The sequence below is a fragment of the Larus michahellis genome, chromosome 6, assembly GCF_964199755.1.
Source record: "Larus michahellis chromosome 6, bLarMic1.1, whole genome shotgun sequence".
NCBI lineage: Eukaryota > Metazoa > Chordata > Aves > Charadriiformes > Laridae > Larus > Larus michahellis.
This window is the reverse complement of record NC_133901.1, coordinates 8,657,200-8,675,313: the sequence shown is the minus strand read 5'-3', so window position 1 is coordinate 8,675,313 and position 18,114 is coordinate 8,657,200. Positions and strand designations below refer to the sequence as shown.

At 44.9% G+C, this 18,114-nt stretch overlaps 1 protein-coding gene across 3 annotated transcripts in view; it reads left to right on the top strand.

Moving 5' to 3' along the window:
- The window catches only part of MFSD1 (major facilitator superfamily domain containing 1), a 36,348-nt gene extending 21,265 nt beyond the window's left edge, over nt 1-15,083 (top strand). The window contains exons 16-18 of one of the 3 annotated variants that reach the window (XR_012587532.1): nt 7,764-7,898; nt 13,676-13,934; nt 14,866-15,083. Coding sequence is in view for 1 of the 3 variants with exons in the window: in XM_074591259.1 (XP_074447360.1) it covers nt 7,764-7,824 (61 nt within the window). In the remaining 2 variants the exon portion in view is untranslated. Of the gene's footprint in view, nt 1-7,763; nt 8,168-13,675; nt 13,935-14,865 lie in introns of those variants that run through there. The other 2 variants (XR_012587533.1, XM_074591259.1) reach the window with 2 other exon arrangements.
- The last annotated feature ends 3,031 nt before the right edge of the window (nt 15,084-18,114 follow it).

The following is an 18,114-nucleotide window of genomic DNA, read 5'->3' as shown; positions in this document are numbered from 1 at the left end:
TCCTGCAGGATGTAGTGGATGAGCAAGGGCAAAGAGAAGAGGCGGAACAGGTCTGTCACAGCCAGGTTCACCAGGTAGATAGTGGTGCAGGTCCGGTCCTTGGTGTGGGAGCAGCTAGGCCACAGTGTGGCTCCCTTGAGGAGCAGCCCCAGCATCATGAAGACGGAGCTGTAAGTGGGGGTAACAAGATGTGTTTAGAGCCTTCCACGAGAAGGCACAAAGCCTTCCCGGAGGGGCTGTTCTCCATTTCCTTCAGCCCTTCCATTGCTGGGTGCAGCTTTAGGCACCATGCACCGCTCTTCTATTGCTTTAAAGCTGCCAGAAATAGAAACACCAACACCCAACACTCATTTGTCGCTCTTGTCTCTTGCTACCTCAAAGAAATCTGTAAAATCCTAATTAAAGCACGCACCATTCTCTGAAGAGACAAAACTGTGATGGAAATGGTGCATCAGTGTTACCACTTGAATTCAACCAAAGCAGTGACTGCTGCAAACACTTGGTGATATGTCCTTGGGGACCAGCATGGCATTGCAAGGGCAGTAAAATGACGTTTATTGCAAATGCGGGCTCTGCCACGTGCTGAAATTCCTCTGAGCTTCAGATACTTTATGGGGACAGCGGAGGGAAGGGCTCAAGCAAGAGTGCATTTTGCAAGAGGCGGTGCCTGGGACTGCCGCTAGTTTGGCAGTGCACGCAGGTCGTTTGAGAAGAGGTGAATTTACAGCTTGCCCACGGCAGCAACAAGCAAAGAAGCCTCAAGGGTAGCCGCAAGCAGCTTCACTCGCGGGGGTGGAAGCAGAGCCAAGCCGGGCAGGCTGGGGAAGGGTTTGCTCAAAATATGTGGTCATTGCAATCTGAGAAAATACAAATGTCGTTTCTCCTTTCCCAAAGGAGCGGGAAAGAGGCATTTTTCTGCTTTCTGGTATCCTCTTAGTCCCATTTAGAAAATATTAATGTAATTTGTATAGACTAGATTTCTTTTTTTTGAAGTTTGTACCCAATACACCTCCTGAATTTCCCGGAAAAGGAAGGGAACCAGGAGGGCTTTGTTAGCAAGCACCCTGTTCTAAAGAGGGCAAGGATCAAACCGAGAAATGACTGAATGTCTCTTTGTTCTTAATTTTGGGGAAAGCTTGGTAACTTCTGCCTGTGGTCACCTGAGCCAGAACTGTTGAAGAGTTTTCTCCTGGCAGGAATGATCACGTGCGTGTTCTGGTGAGCCTCCCTGATTTTTATCTATCTAGGATGCTTGTTTTACGCTCTCACATCAGGCCCTATTTGGGTTTGCCTTCTGTTGTAAATCACAGCATGACCCCCTTGGAGCGTCTCTGTCTGAGCTGTGGGCTCCTGGGTCGTTCCATCGCTCCCGAGACCCTCCCTTGCCATGGTCCTGCGGCGAATCCAGCCATGGAGGGTTCTGGCTGGCTCCTCTCTGCCTGGTCATTGTCCTTATTGCAAAACCCCTCCAGGCACGCATCAGCCCCTGAGTTATGGAAAAGGGCTTTAGCCCACACTAGGTAGTGATGTAAATAACTTGCATATCTTAAAATCGGTAAGTTACTGCTTGGCTTTTGAACTATTCTACCCATTTCTTCATCATCTGCTTTGCATAACTTGAGCAGCAAACTTTTACTCGCATGTCTCTTCATGTTTTGATCCTTTGAAAAACACTTTTGTGTGATCAGGATGGGATGTTCGTGGTATTATCAGGGAGCGAGTGGCCGGGGTTGCTGAGGGCTGCTCACCCTCCGAGGTAGGGGAGATGGGTCTGGACTGGTGGATGAAATAAGGAGGAAGAGGAGAGAAGTGTGGTTTATCCCAACAAATGCTCCTGTTTTTTGGGTTATCTGTCACTAGAGGTCAGTACTGCAACATTACTATACAAGAAATGTGTTCTGTAATGGGACAGAAAGTCTGATTTCAAGGCTGCAACTGCTGTCGTTCATTTCTGTCACTTATTTACATGACTCTGGAGGTTCGTTGCCAAAGACAAATATTAATATCAACAGTCTTCAGCAGGAAGAGGTCACTTTTATTTTTTCTCATGCAAGTAAAACACAGTAGGGTAATACAGTCACCAAACTTGGCATTTTTTAAATCTGAGTCACAGAATGGTTGAGGTTGGAAGGGACCTCTGGAGATCACCTAGTCCTGCTCAAGCAGTCATAAATTTGTATGTCTCATTTTCTGAAATGGTGGCCCATTTGTGTCCCCTGCCAGCTGCCCAAGGCTGCCGTGGTTTGCTGCTCAGACTCTCCCACTTCCCATGTCGCTGACAAAGATGTTAAACGGCAGGAATGCACCAACCCCAACTGGAGTTGTTGACTGGCAACATTGGCATCCTCAGCAAAAATCCTTTTGACCCCAATTGGTTGCATTTTGTGAAGCCTGAAGTCACATAAAGTGATGTAGGTTTAAACTCCAGCTGGAGCGATCCCTGCTGTCATCAGTTATATGTGTGAAGCAAAGTTATTTAAAACAACTCTCTCAAAAAAAATCCAGCCCTCTGGATTGGATGGAAAAGGAAGGAGTTGTCAAAAGAGTCCTCTAATTTTGCAGTCTAAGACCTAAATCGTGTCCTCCGTAGAGAAGCGCTATGCGTGCTCAGTGGTTTCTTACATAGCTCTGTGTGTGTGTTCAAGCACAGGGAGCGTTGCTGACCCCTTTCATGATCAGGGCTTGGTGTTGCCATCACAAAACCCTCTTGTTTTCTGCAATTTCACTTCTATCAAGAGCTGCTTCTGTTGGTACAGTCTTGGTGGGTTGGAGCAGGATAGAGAAGTTTCTGATGCATGGAGTCTTGATCCAACCAGGTAGTTATGTCCCCCAAAACCCATCAGTTCTCTTAAATTGGTTTCCAAGGCGGGTAAATTCTTAGTCTTCTCCGTTTCCTTGGGGGTGATTTGGTCCATGTTGCTTAGGCTGCTGGCACGGGAATAGTTTGTTTTGGAGACCGGTACATTATTCAGTGTGATACTGACCACTTTTGGGGTGCACCTTTATCTGATCCGGATGGAAAGCTGCCACCGGAGAGGTTTCACATGGGTCCTGCAACTGGACCTAACCTTTAGAGGAAAGCCTAACCATCCGTCCTAAGGTGTCCGTGGAATTAGGGCTGAAATCTCTTTGTTCTGCAAGCAAAAGGTGGGGCCTTCCAGCAAACAGAAGGAAGGAAATAGTTCCTGTTCTGCTTCCTCTCAACGAGCAAATTTTACTGTTTCTGGTATTTTTATAGAGCATCTGTGGATCTGCGAGCATCAGGCTATTCCTCAAATTATTAAAATCTATGTTACTATAGTATCCTAATTAATTGACTTCTTTACATGTTTACAAAGCTCTGTCTGTAGATATAAAACAGCTGTTAATGTCAGTAATTCAGAAATAGTGGAGTTGGCATCCTGCATTTCTCTTGTCAGCTGAAATGATGATTGAACATAACTGGCCACTTCAAATTAAGGTAAGTGAAGTAACTGCCTTACAGCAGCTGGGCTGAAATGGCTCACTTCTGGCGGTTGCAAACTGGTGAAAAGATCTCAGATGTCACTTAAATACTTGTTGGAAATTGGTTAACCTACTTGAGACTTAAAGACTTGTTTTAATTCTACTTTGTTTGTGGGCCAGTGAATACCTTACCGGTGATCGTTGCATTTTTATTTATTTAGATTATTTTATATTTTTAGACACAGATATCTTTGGGGTTTATTTTATAACACAGCAATGGGAACAAGTCGGCTTAGATCTGTTGGCCAAGATGAGGTCTGTTGTGGAACTGTCTCTTAAAATGCAGCGTTCCCTGTTGGCCTCTTCCATGCTGGATGGTTTTGCATGGCTATTGGGCCATTTCTTCCAGTCAGTATTTCAGACCTGCCTTGAACATGAGGTTAAGAGTAAAACCTCACTTGTGATGCTTAGGCTATCAGAAGCTACATTGCTTATAAAAAGAGCTCCCAAAAGCAGATTTTTTTTCCAATCTTTGTATGTATAATTCACTTAAAATATTTTTTAGTGCGACTGGAGGTGATATCGCAGTGTACGAAATCTGTCAGAGATGATTGATACACATATGAGAAGCTGAGTGAAAATTGAAGGAAAGATATGGCATTGCCAGGCTTCATTTAAATACAAGAGCTATGCATTTAGATTGATTTATTTTTATGCCAATAGGTTCTGACATAAATATAGTGATATATAATGTATTGACTATAATGTCAACATTATTTTAAAGCTGACTTGAGGAAAAATATCTCATTGTTAGTGCTGAAATATAATGCTTTGTTCTGCTGAAAGGGAAAGCCTACGATCAAACAGACTCTTTCTAAAGACCCTTTGTAATGGCTCTTAAAATGAGTGAGTAACAGCAGAGGTGACCTGTCTCAGGGCACTCTGTAACCTAAAACTGTTTTGGGACTTTCAGGGCAATAGCAGACTATGCATAGGGCTGCATGTCCCATAGCTGCACCCAGCCCTGTGGCTCATGCCTTTTCTCTCTGTTTGTGGAGTAACCTAAACTTGCATCCCCACTGCGCAGCGGGTTGGCCATTATAGAGTCATAGAATGGTTTGACTCGGAAGGGACCTTAAAGATCATCCAGTTCCAACCCCTCTACCCTGGGCAGGGACACCTCCTGCTAGACCAGGTTGCTCATGTTATGTTGGCCATTAGTTTTTGATGCTAATAACAGTTTTATACTGCGTAATATGGGTGTTCTACTATGTCAAACTACTGGGTTACAAGTCTGTTGGCAATGTTGGCCCTTAGCCCATGCTAAGATGTAAAATTGACCTTATTTGAATTTTGCTTTGAGGACTTTAATATTTTCACTTGTTTTGGAGCTCACCTTGCTAGAGGTGGAGGAACTACTAGAAGTTTTGGGGTGAAAGGATAGCTATTAATTGAATGAACAGCCTGATGCAAAGGGGATTCACCATTTTTTCTTTACTGCCTCTGCTCTTCGCCTTCCATTCTGAATTTTCCAGGTCAAACCTCTGGATATTTAGGCAATGGGACCTTCAGGACCAGGTTAATTGGTGTTGGCTGTAGCCGCTGGAAGCCAGTGGAACCTGTAGGCTCGCAGTGGGTCTGCCTTTCTCAGTCCTGTTGGTCCCCAGTAGGAATGTTCCAGCCCACTTCTGACTTAGATCCACTTCTTCCACATCCTTCTATATCTGCTTTATTTGCTTTCCTTAAAAAAAAAAAAAGAAAAAAGAAAAAAAGAGTAGCCAATACAAACCAAAACAAAAAATCCAGGCAAAGAAAACCCAACAAAACCCCGAAAAATTTCTTTTTCATTAAAAGCACTTAGCAGCATTCAGTTGACTTGATGCCCCTGCGTGTGCCCAGTGCAGCTATGAGAGCCTGGCTGTGCAAATAGTGGTGATGCTGGTACAAGCGTGGCTGCTGCACGCTGGGCTTGTGGTGTGGTCCTGCGGTAGCCCATGAACCATAATGGCAGAGAGAGACTGGGTTAGCTCAAGGCTTTTCTTCTATTGCCTATATTGTTTCTTAGCTTGCATTTAGACTGCTTAAATTATGTCGAACTGTATCAGTTTAGCACAAGTCTACCTGTGCAAATTTTACAAGCTTTCATCCCTTTTTATCTAGTAACTTATTCCGAAGGTGTATAATGGGTGAAAGTGGCTGTGGCTCATTGCTCAGTGTTGTAGCTAAGAGGCAAGGCACTGTCTGCGGGTGTGCTTGGAGCCTGCTGGTGGTGTACCACTTTGGAAAAGCCCCTTAGGCGGGTAATGCTGAGCTTCTTGACTTAGGTGGCCTCCAGGTGCAGATGTGCTGAGCACCTGCAGCTCCAGGAGCGGCCACTAAAAGCTCCACCTGGTTATCACCTCTGCAAATCACTGCTGGGTAACTTCATCCCACCACCTGCAACTCATGTCTACGTTTTGTTTAGGTTGGCTTCAACCCGCTGGCAGGGAAGGGCAGCCGTGAGGAGCAGGGATCAGCAGAGGACTGGTGGCTCCCTGAATGTGTAGGAAAACCCTTGCAGCAGGGCTGGGGAACTGCCGGCTGCCCGGGAGAGCGGGGATGCTCAGGAGCGATGCTTCCACCTGGGGCTGGTTGTGCCTTAACCGCTGGATGATGCATTAATAATTTCATACATGCATCATAGCGTATGACCATAATGGCATTATGGTCACTTCTATAACGCTATACCTATCCATTTTGGTACAGCGGGAACTCTGACATTTCTAGTCACATATGAATTGCTTTAAAAGTGTCAGATGGAGAGTGCTATACATAGATGTAAGTTTTTTTTTTTTCCCTTTCATGAAACTATTTTTCCTTCCTTTCTCATTTTCTCCTGCATTTTTTTACTTTCACTTTGTACAGGCTGCTGATATAAAGGGTTTATTCATGAGGTTAACCTAATTACTGTCTTCAGAAACAAAGCCTGTTTCTACAGTGAATATCCTTTTGATATCCATCATCTGAATATTGCCTAATAAAGTTAGCAAATGGCCTCCAAATGAACCAAAATGATTCAGTATCTCATCTAGCAAAGAATGTATTATGGTTTTACCGATGCTGACAGAAATGCTTAAAATTCTCAATGCATTGCTTTGCTGGGGGATTAATATGCATTTTTTCTGTCTTGAGATGAAAAACACCGTCTGGATTTAATGCAACACTTACAAAATTGCTGATGTGAGTCTCTGTTAAAGCTATTTTATATACACACTGGAGGGTTTACCGGAGACAACTGGAAAGTTCACTTTGAGTAGCTCCAATACTTGTAGTCAGTAACTAAAATTGTATTCATGGAGTTGCAAGACCAAAAGGCATGAATTTAAGTGCCTTCCTATATTTTCCTTGCATGGAACAAAGGTGAAACATTTTTTTCTTATAAGCAAAGCTCCTTGGAGTTGAGTGTCCTCTGGGGAGATAATTAAGGAAGGTCAATATATACTTATTGATTGAGTTTTGACCTGTGTATACACGCTGTGTCTGCATATCGTGATGGCCAAGCCTTAGACCACGGGGCTGGAGGTTGGGTCCCTGCTCTGGCTGAGCCGTTGCTGGAGTCGCCTCGTAAGACTGTTGGGTTGACGTGGGGAATAGTTTATATTCGTTCAGATTTCTCTGGCTTTCGTGTGAGTGTTGATTTAAAAACATGACATAGAAAGTCCATTTCAGTCCTTCCTAGTACTTGTCTCAAGACAAATATTTCTTGCTCTACTCCTTCGTTTGTCTTTTCTTTCTGGGGAGACGCAGAAGTGGTAAGTGAAGACAAAAATGGACCTTTTTTTCCCCCTAGCGATCATCATTCTATTAAGTGAATTCTTGGACAACAAAATTTAGACTTAGCTTGCCTTCTCTAAACAGAAACCCAGCTAATCCTGTTAAAAAGAGTGTAACCAGCAGATATCAATGTTCTCACTGCCGCCTACCTGCTTGATTCTTGCAGGTATTCGTTGAGAAGATTGAGGCAAGCTTTATGTTCTTAATCTTCTGTCTCTACTTGGACTGGAACTTTTATAAATAATTTAACTTAATTATCATCTATCTGTATTGGAAAATATTAGTTTACAGAAGGACATTTCAGAAGGCATACTGACAAACTGCCTTGTTCCGCGGAGCGCAAAAATCCAGCATTAAGCAATGATGATGTTCGATGTGTCCAAAGGAAAATCATTATTTCAGTTACTTCTTAAATAGCTCTCTGGTTCGGAAAGAGTATTTGAGTTAATGGTAGTTTGGCATCATTATGTATTAATGGGCTCCATCTGATTTATTTTTTCTGGCAGTTATCCGCTTGCACGATGTATTACGCCTGACCGTTCCATTTCCCCTGCTATTGAGTGGTAGATGGTGGATTAGTACCTCGAGCCAACGAGAGAGGCTGCATGGGAACATAATGGGATCTCGCCTCATTTTTAATGGTGAGTTATGGACTGTCACGCAGAATATCTGGACACACTTAATAACTTTCTGATGACAACTGTAACAGAGGTAAAGGTACATGTTGTCACCGAGCTGCTGGAGAGGCAGGCTCCTGCTCGCCAGATGCCGTTACACTGCACTGAGTTGCCTTTTGTAGATATTTTTGTAATTACAAACTTTTTCCCAGCTCCAGTAGTGCTTAAATAAAAAATTGATCCCATGGAATTATATTGCTGAATATTAAAGTCGGTATTTATTTGCAAGAGTCACTTTGGGGTGCCTAATTTGTCCGCGAGAGCAAGGTTTTCTGCTCAGACTGCAAAATGGTGCAATAAAAATCAGTGATTGATGTTTATTATCAGATTAAATGGTTTAGCTGTGGGGATCAAAGTTATAAATTACAGCCCTCCGCAAGCTGTGATTGGCCACCAGAGATCTTTCGAAGTGCCAGCGTTTTTTAATGAGATCGTATATTTTCAAGCCTCTAACAGTATCAACTTTTGTAGTTTATTGAAACTGTGTTTAAAATAACAGCTTACCGGATGTCAAAAATATTGGACGTGTTTTGTATTTGCTTGGGCCAACGTCCCAGAGGAAAAAACCCCATGAGTTAAAAGCTGGGACTTTGGTTCCCAAGCAAAGTCTGAGGACTTGAGGAGGGCGAGGGATGCCATCCTCTGGCTCTGCGCTGGTGTAGGTTTTGCTGCTTCTGGCTTTTGGTCATTTCACTATAAACACGAGGAAATGCGTATGCTCTTCTGCTCTCCCTCGGGCTGCAAAGGGGAACCGTGACCTGGTTATTCACAGAAATTAAATGTTTCCATTCCTGAGTCTCGTGGAGAGACGACAATGTTAGTGTAGTATTGGTTGGATCAAAGTTTAATGGGCAGCTTTTTCCCTGGTGGGAGATCGGCCTCGGTGACACCAGCATTTTCCCCCACTGTTCATGGAAGCAGAGGAAACTGGAGATTGCTCTAAGTGGCAAAAAAATGTAAACACCCTGATGTTATTTGCTTATAGCTGATAGGGCATGCCCTAAATATCAAAAGCATAATATTCAGATAATAGGCATTTGATGAAAGGAATACTGAAATAATCTTGTTAGATTGCTCTTAAACTCTCTATCTGAAAACTAGCAGCCAAAGAATAGCTAAAATTCCATCTGCCATTAGAGAAAACTTGCTATGGGAGATTTATAATTGGGGTAAAATCTTAACTGTGAAAGGATTAATCGCAAGTACAGCATTGTAGCATCAAAAGCACGACATTGTCTCCCTGTCCCCAGGACATTCTTTGTTAGAAAATCATTTGTTTTACTCACAGGAGGTCTTTTTTCTTTTTATATTAAAAAGTTGGATCTTTTTTTCCTTGTGGCTGCATTTACTCTCAGGAGATTCTGATTAAGCAGCTCAGTTCAAAAGAGTTTGCACTGTACGGTCATTCTGGGGGGGAGGCAGAAATCATTAGGCGTGCTGTGGGTATTGCAGCCGCTCAGCCGGGGGGAGTTTCAAAGCAGGCTCTCTTCTTCCATTCCTCCTGCATCAGCACATTGGAAGCTCTTCCCTGGGCGTCAGGATAAGCGAAGGGCTTTTTCAAAGGTGAGAAAATATTATTTAAAGTGATGTATAAGTATCATAGAATCACAGAGTGGTTTTGGTGGGAAGGGACGTTAAAGACCATCCAGTTCCACCCCCCTGCCCTGGGCAGGGACACCTCTTACCAGACCAGGTTGCTCCAAGCCCCATCCAGCCTGGCCTTGAACACCTCCAGGGAATGGGGCAGCCACAGCTTCTCTGGGCAACCTGGGCCAGGGGCTCACCACCCTCACAGTCAAGAATTTCTTCCAGATATCCAATCTAAATCTACCCTCTTTCAGCTTGAGGCCATTAGCCCATGTCCCATCATACCACTCCCTGATCCAGAGTCCCTCCCCATCTCTCCTGTAGCCCCTTTAGGGACTGGAAGGGGCTCTAAGGTCTCCCTGGAGCCTTCTCTTCTCCAGGCTGAACACCCCCAACTCTCTCAACCTGTCCTCACAGCAGAGGGGCTCCAGCTTCTGATCATCTTTGTGGCCTCCTCTGGACCCGCTCCAACAGGTCCGTGTCCTTCTTATGTTGGGGCTTGATGCAAATCACTGTATCAGTTGATTTGCAGCCAGTCGTGCAGGTGTTGCTTCCCTCATTATACTGATGGAGGAAGGACTTGCCCAGAGCCCTCCTCGGGCATGGGCAGATCTCCGTTTCTGCACCCTGCTCGGTGTCTGCTCACTTTAGCATCGCTGGAAGGACATCGCTGAATGAAGTAACGCTTGCTGTAATTATGACGTGTTCATACATGGAGCGATTTGCTCCGTTGTTGAGTGAAATTGGTCCGTTTTATTTTTTTAAACTATTTTTTTTAAAGGCTAAAATGAGCAGAGGCATTCTGGGGCTACTGCGGCGGAGGCAAAGCCTGATGCGCAGCGGAGATCTGCGCTCAGCGACTGGGCGCTGGCGTGGGGCTGTCAAGGACGCTGGCACTCCCTCGCTGCGAGGAGCGGCCCTTGCTGCTGTAATTGTACCTTTACCTTGCAAGCCCTGGTGGAAAATAATTAAATTTCATAAAAGCCTGTCTCATTTTGAGCCCCTGAGGGTATCAATTAAATGTAATAATGGTAACTGCAGCTTTTAAGCAAATATGTAGGGTTTTTTTAAAGAAATTAGGTGAAGTCTTTTGCACAGCATGGAGCTGAAGACTTTATTTCCATGTTCCCCTCGCTGTAAGTACCACTCCTGTAAAGTCTCATGAGGAGATCTTTATGTGCAAGAAACAGAGGCATGAAGGTGGTTCAGGGTTTTCTTTGGTGGCCAAAGGCAGGTCCTGGAGGTACCAAGCGTGCCCATCATTTTACGTTGCTTAGCTGGGACATGCCGTATGCGGTAACCTTAAACTGCCCGAGCCAGCTATTGCAATTCACCATCGAGCATCTTTAGGAATAAGTCACCACAGATCTATTTTTTTTTTTTTTCCTAGCATCCTGCCACAAATGAATGCTCCCCCCACCCTGTGCTCAGATGTGGTCCGAGGATTTTTATACCTCAGGGTATTTGCTTTAATTAGCATGGACTTATGCGCCTGATCTGGAGGTTGGCCCCTTTTGGAGAAGGGGATGTTTGTTGCTGGGCTGCAGCTCCGTTAGCGGCAGCACGAGCTGCTTTGTGGGAGCTTTCGAGAAGCAGCATACACCTTCTGCAAGGTTGCATCAGAGGGAAATAAAACACCAAAATTATCCTAATAAATTATAATAATTGTGCCTGGCAGCATGCGGTAATTTAAAATAGATTAATCTAACAAGCTTTAGATATGAATAAATAATAAACATCTTCATGCATTGGGAATCTTATTCTATTTAATTCTGAATGAATATTAATTACCCCTCATAAACCCAATGCAAAAATCGATCCGTGTGGAGAAGGCACAAGGTATTAAGTATACCAAATTGGACAGAGCCCAAATGAATATTCTCATCATCAATTAAAGTCGGATTACACTGCCGCTTGACTCTGTCACCGGCTGCCTGGTGATGAGAAGCAGGCATTAAAAACGGGGTCCGTGCTGCAGGGGTTTATATTCAATTTTGTATCCCTTGTTTCCTGGCAGGTTGGATGGCTGGTTTACTGCCGGGTGGGATGGGTCAGGAGTTACCTGCTGTCCCTGGGAGAAAGGAGGAAGCCACGGGTGATGCTTGAGCATCGGAGTGGTGGCTGGCGCTGGCAGCCAGCATCCCCCCGGTACCACGGCATGTCCTCCATCCCGCCTGCGTGCAAATCCATGGAGCTGAGAATCGGGAGTCTCACCTCCTGGCTTCTGCAGGAGTAATATCAGAGAAAAACTTTCTCACCTGGCAAAATAACCCCTCGGGCCATGGTGACATAGGAGGGGGCCATGGGAGAGCCACCGTCCCAGGCATTGGTGCGATGCTCTGGTGCCTGTTGCCTTATGCCTCGTGTGTGCAACCAGAGCAGAACTGAAGACCTGCCTGGTTTTGAGTGGGAACATATGGAAGATGGATGAGAGGGAACATCTGCACCATCTGCTGTAGGGGAGCTCCATCCTTCATCCTCGCACCTCGCCGCACTGCTGCTGGGTTTGGATGATATCCTTCATTCCCTCCCATTATCGCCATTCTCCAAAGGCCAAGTCTTTCTTCGGCAGAATGCTTTGCTTAGCGGGAGACCGCACTGGGAGCTCCTAAATGGAAATTGCCTCTGCTACCTTTTTCTGCGCGTGGCTTGGGCAAATATATTTTGCTTGTACAAGCAGGCATCAGGATCTTGGTTTTGGTGAACATATGCTGCGTACCAGCGTGTGAAATGAGCTGGGGAGCGTAACTGGGATGTTTGGAGCTGCAATGTCACACCAGGACCGAGGCGGGGAGCCGGCGGGGGATGCTGGCTGTGGCATGGGGCTTGGTACAGCAGGAGTGATGCTCCCGTGGGGAATTGCTGGGTAAAAGCTGGTTTGTGTACCAGAGGGGAGAGCCCCAGGCAGGCGCATCGTGAGCAGCATGCTCCCAGGGATGAAGGGATGGCATTTTGCATCTTGGTTTAAATCGTAAAGCCTGGCAGAGTTAAATGAAGGTCACCGGCTGTAAAAAGTGACAGGGACGTTTTAAGACGTATCGTAAAATAAACTGTAGCCTAAAAAAAGCTTATGATGGTATCTGCTGCAGGCTTTGGCCTCCATTTTAAAGCTGCCTTGATCTTTTAACATGGAAGTGATTCGCTGCCGTTGTACCGTGCCTGAGATCTGCAGATACCCTACTTAAAAGTGTTTGGAGGCTGCTGGTATCCTCGGGGTTTAAAGATAAGGGGGAAGGAGATTGGAGGGAGGAGGAAAGGAGAAATACTTCTGTGTGTCTTCCCGAGCCAGGGGCTTGTGTCAGGTGTGTGTTGAGCAGCCACTCACGGACTGAAGTGTGCAGGCAAAGGGCGTAAGGGACAGCATGTAAAAGGGAAGGGATGAAGAGCACCCAGGGGATGTTGCTCGTCTCCCTGGGGGCTGTTCACCTGCAGATTTTCCTGGGACCCGGGGATCCAGAATGCTGCGGGTTCGGTCCGATGCCCGAACTGACGTGTCTGTCAGGGAGACGGAGTGACACCGTGTATGGGTGCAAGGCGGGTGTGTGTTCTTGTGCAGGATAAAACCTTGTTGGCTGGGGGTTGTGCAGGAATCATTATGCTTTTCCTCTGCTGGTGTTGTCACTTTTCAGTAAGTAGAAAGGTCTTATCCATCTACTGCATGCAAGAAGAGTTACGAGATAATTAAAAAAACTCATCAGCCCCCAAATCTAAATAATTCCCATTTCCCCAGAAACCAGCAATTAGCAGATGTCTGTCTTGTTTTCACCTACAGCTTAAATACCAAAGAAATACCTTCCCTACTTGCAGCAAAATTTGAAAAGCGTTAGCAACCAGCTTTCCACGCTGCCTTCAGTGTTAGAGATGGATGGACAAATACAGCAACATTTTATCCGGTTTATGAACTGGATCTCTGCATGCATCTTTTTGAATACTTAATAAAAAGTTTTCAGGGTCCCTTTACAGGAGAAAATAATTTTTAAAAGGAAATGTGAGACCCAAACTTCAATGTGAAGTGAGAACCACCCTGGTATCAGCAGGCCAGGAATTAGACTTAAAAAAAGATAAGAATAACAGATGTTTTTAAGAACTCAAAAATATAGTGATTGTTATAATGTTTGTATGAATTTGATGGGTTTGTGTATTTCTACTTACAGGTATTTTCCAAATTTGCTGACAAGCATTACCAAGACTACACACCCTTCGGCTTAGGGACCATGCTTTCTGCCAGGGTTGTGAAGAGCCTGGGAAAATACCCTTTTGTACACAAATGGACTTGCTAAATAAAAGCACTGCACAAAAAGATGACAAATGGAGAAGATGATGTGATGTATGGGCGACTTTCCCTCCTACTTAAAGGTTGCAATGGTGCCATTTACCATTTGTCACCCTAAGGACAAATTCTAGCGCTGACAGGTACACGTTTTTGCCAAACATGACTATTTTTCCCATTTCATTTGATAAGTTTCCCCAACAAGCAGATACTGCATTTGTGGGGAAGGAGGAAGAAATCACTATTATCATCTGTGGAGTCCAGGCACAAAAGTTCATTGAGCTTTGGATCGAGGCCAATGGATGCCGTCTCTGCAGATCCTCTGAAATGGGTAGATTTAGATGAGATATTAGGAAGAAATTCTTGACTGTGAGGGTGGTGAGCCCCTGTCCCAGGTTGCCCAGAGAAGCTGTGGCTGCCCCATCCCTGGAGGTGTTCAAGGCCAGGCTGGATGGGGCTTGGAGCAACCTGGTCTGGTGGGAGGTGTCCCTGCCCAGGGCAGGGGGGTGGAACTGGATGGTCTTTAAGGTTCCTTCCAACCCAAACCATTCTGTGATTCTATGGGGGAAAGTTTCCCAGCCCCTGCCCTGGGAAGCAGAGGGACGGGGGATCCAGGAGAGGAGCATCCCGAAAGGCAGTTGCATGGCGCATAGGTAATTGATATCTAATATCACCATAGCATCTCCTTGGTGAACTCAAGTAGGCTTTAATATCCAGAACACCCATGGGAGTGGAATTGCCAGTTGGTTGCTGGTTTCCAGTTGACTTGTTTTCATTGCTCTGGTTGCAATGTTTTGTGCATATTTTGAAGTATCTGTGGCACAGGAGGCAACAATGGTGCCATCCCTTGTGCCCTTGCAGCAGCTCCACAGCAACCGTGTGCTCCCAAAAGGCACTGTTGGTGATAGCCAGTGATACGAAAACAAGGAAGAAGGGGGAAGAGTACACAAAAAGGGGGTTTGTAAGACTGTAAGCTTATAGGTTTACAAGTGTTCTTTAGAGGATGCTTCATTGTAGCTTAAAACATTAATTAAACGTATGGCATCAGTTGCTTTGTTGCTGTTTCTTTTTAAGATGGGGAGTGCTGGAGCAAGGACTGAGTTGCAGCAGCTCATGTGGACGTCGCAGAATCTGCACCGCTTGAGGACGTGAGGCAAACCAGCCGTAGCATGTACAAAACAGTGAATTTTAAACATAGTTATAATGTAGCTTGTTTTAATCCGGGATTTTCTGGAAATACCTAAAATCCAACAGGTGCAATTAAAAAAAATACAATTCTTGTCCTCCATGCTAATGTGGAGACCCTGAGCTGTTTTTTACAATGCAGGGACACGGCCTGATGTCACGGGGACAGAAATCACTTGTGGGGATTTTTTTTTTTTTTTCATCCAGCCCATGGCGATGTGAGCGATCGCTGCCCACTGGCTCTGCCCCTGCTTGAGTCAAACCCCTGCGGCCGAGCCACGCTTGCTGCAGTGTGATGGGCTGAGCTCTTGCGTTGTTTCCCAGGAGAAGGCTGTTGAGCACAGTCTGCAGTGGAAGAACCTGGCATTTACAGGGCATTATCCCGAAAGCTGCATGTAATCTGTGGTATGGTACCAGGAAGAACGTAAGTAGCAGCAATGTGGTCTAGCAGGGGACTTTAAAAAGCATTTTAATATAGATCCATTACCAAGGACTTCAGAGAAATTGCTTTTTGGTCTTCGCTGCAAAGGGAACAAAGTGTTATGAGTTTGACCTGTCTGGAGAAGCAGTTCCTTTGCCTTGCTGCTAGGCAAGATTTAAATCCTGCTGCCGTATTGCATTGATCCCAAATAATTGCTGTAATAGCAGTTGCGGTGTAAACAGCGAGTAGCTTTCTGTCACTCAAGTAATGAAATTACATATATTTTTGCTGTGAAAGAATTTATCCCGCAGCTCGGTGCTGTCTCCCCAGGATAAGGAAGCTCCTTGCCCTGAGCCCAGGTGGTACAATCCCATATCTCCCAGGAAAAATTAATAAGCGGGAAAGATGGGGAAAAGGCAGAGGTTTGGGGAGATAAATAATTTAAGACATCAGGGCAGTTACAAACAAGAAGATAAGGGGATATTTCTTGTATTGTAGGCTGTAATTCCAACGATGTCTCATGGTTTCCCTTTGTCTAGGCTCCTTTAGTGTAACGCCCAGTGTGATTTCTTTCCCCTTTTACTGAGTAGCTGTTCTCTAGCTTGGCGTGATGCTCTTCGCTTGTTCATATGTAAATCGCATGGGTTTCCTTTAGAAAAAGTCAGCAGCATCTTTCTCTTCCCTCCCCATCCTAGTCTATTTTGGGACCCAATAGATACCGCTTCTTGCTCTTGGCGTGGCAATCTCCGGTTTATTTACATTGGTTTACATTTCTCAATTTGCAGCAGCGGGTGAGAAGCTGACAGAATTTGTGAGGTGGGAAAAGTAGTTTATGAACCAAAGGTCCAAGTTCAAGAATAAGAAGCACATCATCCCAGCTCAGCAAAGTGAGCCTTTGCTCTACCAGAGCTTTGGGATGTTAGTTTCTTTTTTCTTTCTTTCTATTTTTAAATACACATGAAGCACTTTAAATGGCCCGGCACGCGGCCCGGCACGCAGCCCAGTCTTTGAGTGCATTGCTCTTGGTGAGAAACAAATTTGTGACACCTGCAAGTTTGTCCGAGAGTTTTGTAGAGATATTTACCCTTTGGCAGAAAGCAAGTGAAGATGATTCTAGCACAAAAGTAAGACTCATAAACAGCCCCAAAAGGAAATAATTACAAAACCGGAGCAGTCACAGTGTCTCCACATGTAATGAATGCCTTTTAATTCAAAGAGTGATGTGCAATATAGCAATAACTGGCAAAATGTGTAGACTTTGGTGATAAATTCTCAGTAGTGTGGAGCTCTAAACAGTTAACAAAATTCGCCGCATCTTGATAGAGTGTGGAAAGTATACTTAAAGTGTATATATATGTATTTTCTACAGTGCAGTAGTTTCATATGGTTCGATCTACTGCGTACAGCCAATTTGCATGTGATTTAGTGCAATATTTGTATCAGGCATTTCATGTTGGTCTAAGTAAATGAAGTAGTGCTGGCAATCCTTTCATTATTAGTACTGCTAGAAGTAATGATTTTGTATACCAAGTTGCAGCGTTTCAGCGAGCGGATCCCTAGTTAATGTAATGTGTTTGACCTTCACGCTTAGCGGGGTGAGCTCTGATAGTCTGTCTGTTGTGTAATTGCCTTTTGATTATTATTCACCAACCCTGGTATTGTTTAATGGGCAGATTAGTGTCTTGCTTGTGAGCTTTGGTTCATAACCACGTCTCCACTAAACATCCTGCTATTTTGTCCTTAGTGAAATCACCATAGTAACATTGCAGGGAAAATAGTGTGCCTTACGGTTTTACCCTATGCTGAAGTATCAGGGCTGGCTAATATTTTTCATACTTTTGTCCACCTCCCGTCTTTAACACTTGCGGAGGCCAGAGGAAGTTGTACCTTTGGCTTCAAGATGATTGCAGTTTCTCCCATGGATGTGGATACAGCTGGTCTGTGCAAGAACCTGTGATGCTCGTGGAGTGCAGGAGAATGTCGTGTAGTTGCCCCTTACACCACGCTGCTCTCCATCCCTTGGGCTGACCGCTACAAGCAAGATGAAAGATAGTCCTTGCTTCAAATGACTGGTAGCCAAAAGGCACAAACCCAAACCTTGTTTTATGCACAGGCGATTGAAACACTGAAGAGTAAAGTTGTTCCAGGGTGTAGTGTAGAGTATTGGGGTTGTGTTGTGCCGCCCTGTGGGTTTACATCCTGCAGAAGGTCTCGGCTCTTTGGGTCCTGTGTCATTCTCATTAATTAATCTCCATGTTTAAGAAGCACTGGTCTGTTTAGATGGGTGTCTCTGAAGGTAAACTTATTTTCCCCCTTTCTTTCAAGAAGACTAAGGAACTTAGTTGCCCAGCAAATCCGTGCATTTTGGGGGGAATACGACCGCAATTTTGTTGGCAATGATTGCTGAGCTGTTACCTTCAGGTTCAAAAGCATAAACAGCACAACCTATGTTCTTGCACCCAGCGTGGCACTTGGTGACCAAGAGCATCCTTGTCCCATGGAGGAGCAGGGTCTGGGATCAGTCAGCCCGTCCCGGTGCTGCGATGGCTGGTGCCCGTAGGTGCTGTGTGCTTTTTGCCCCTCACCCAGCGGTGGGGCCTCAGTGTGGGTTTCTCTGCTCGTTAAAGCACATTCTGCTGTGTTATGTGAAACGAGAGAAAGCTCTTGTTCAATACCACAATGATAAGTTAAACTCCGCGATTCTGAAAATAATAATT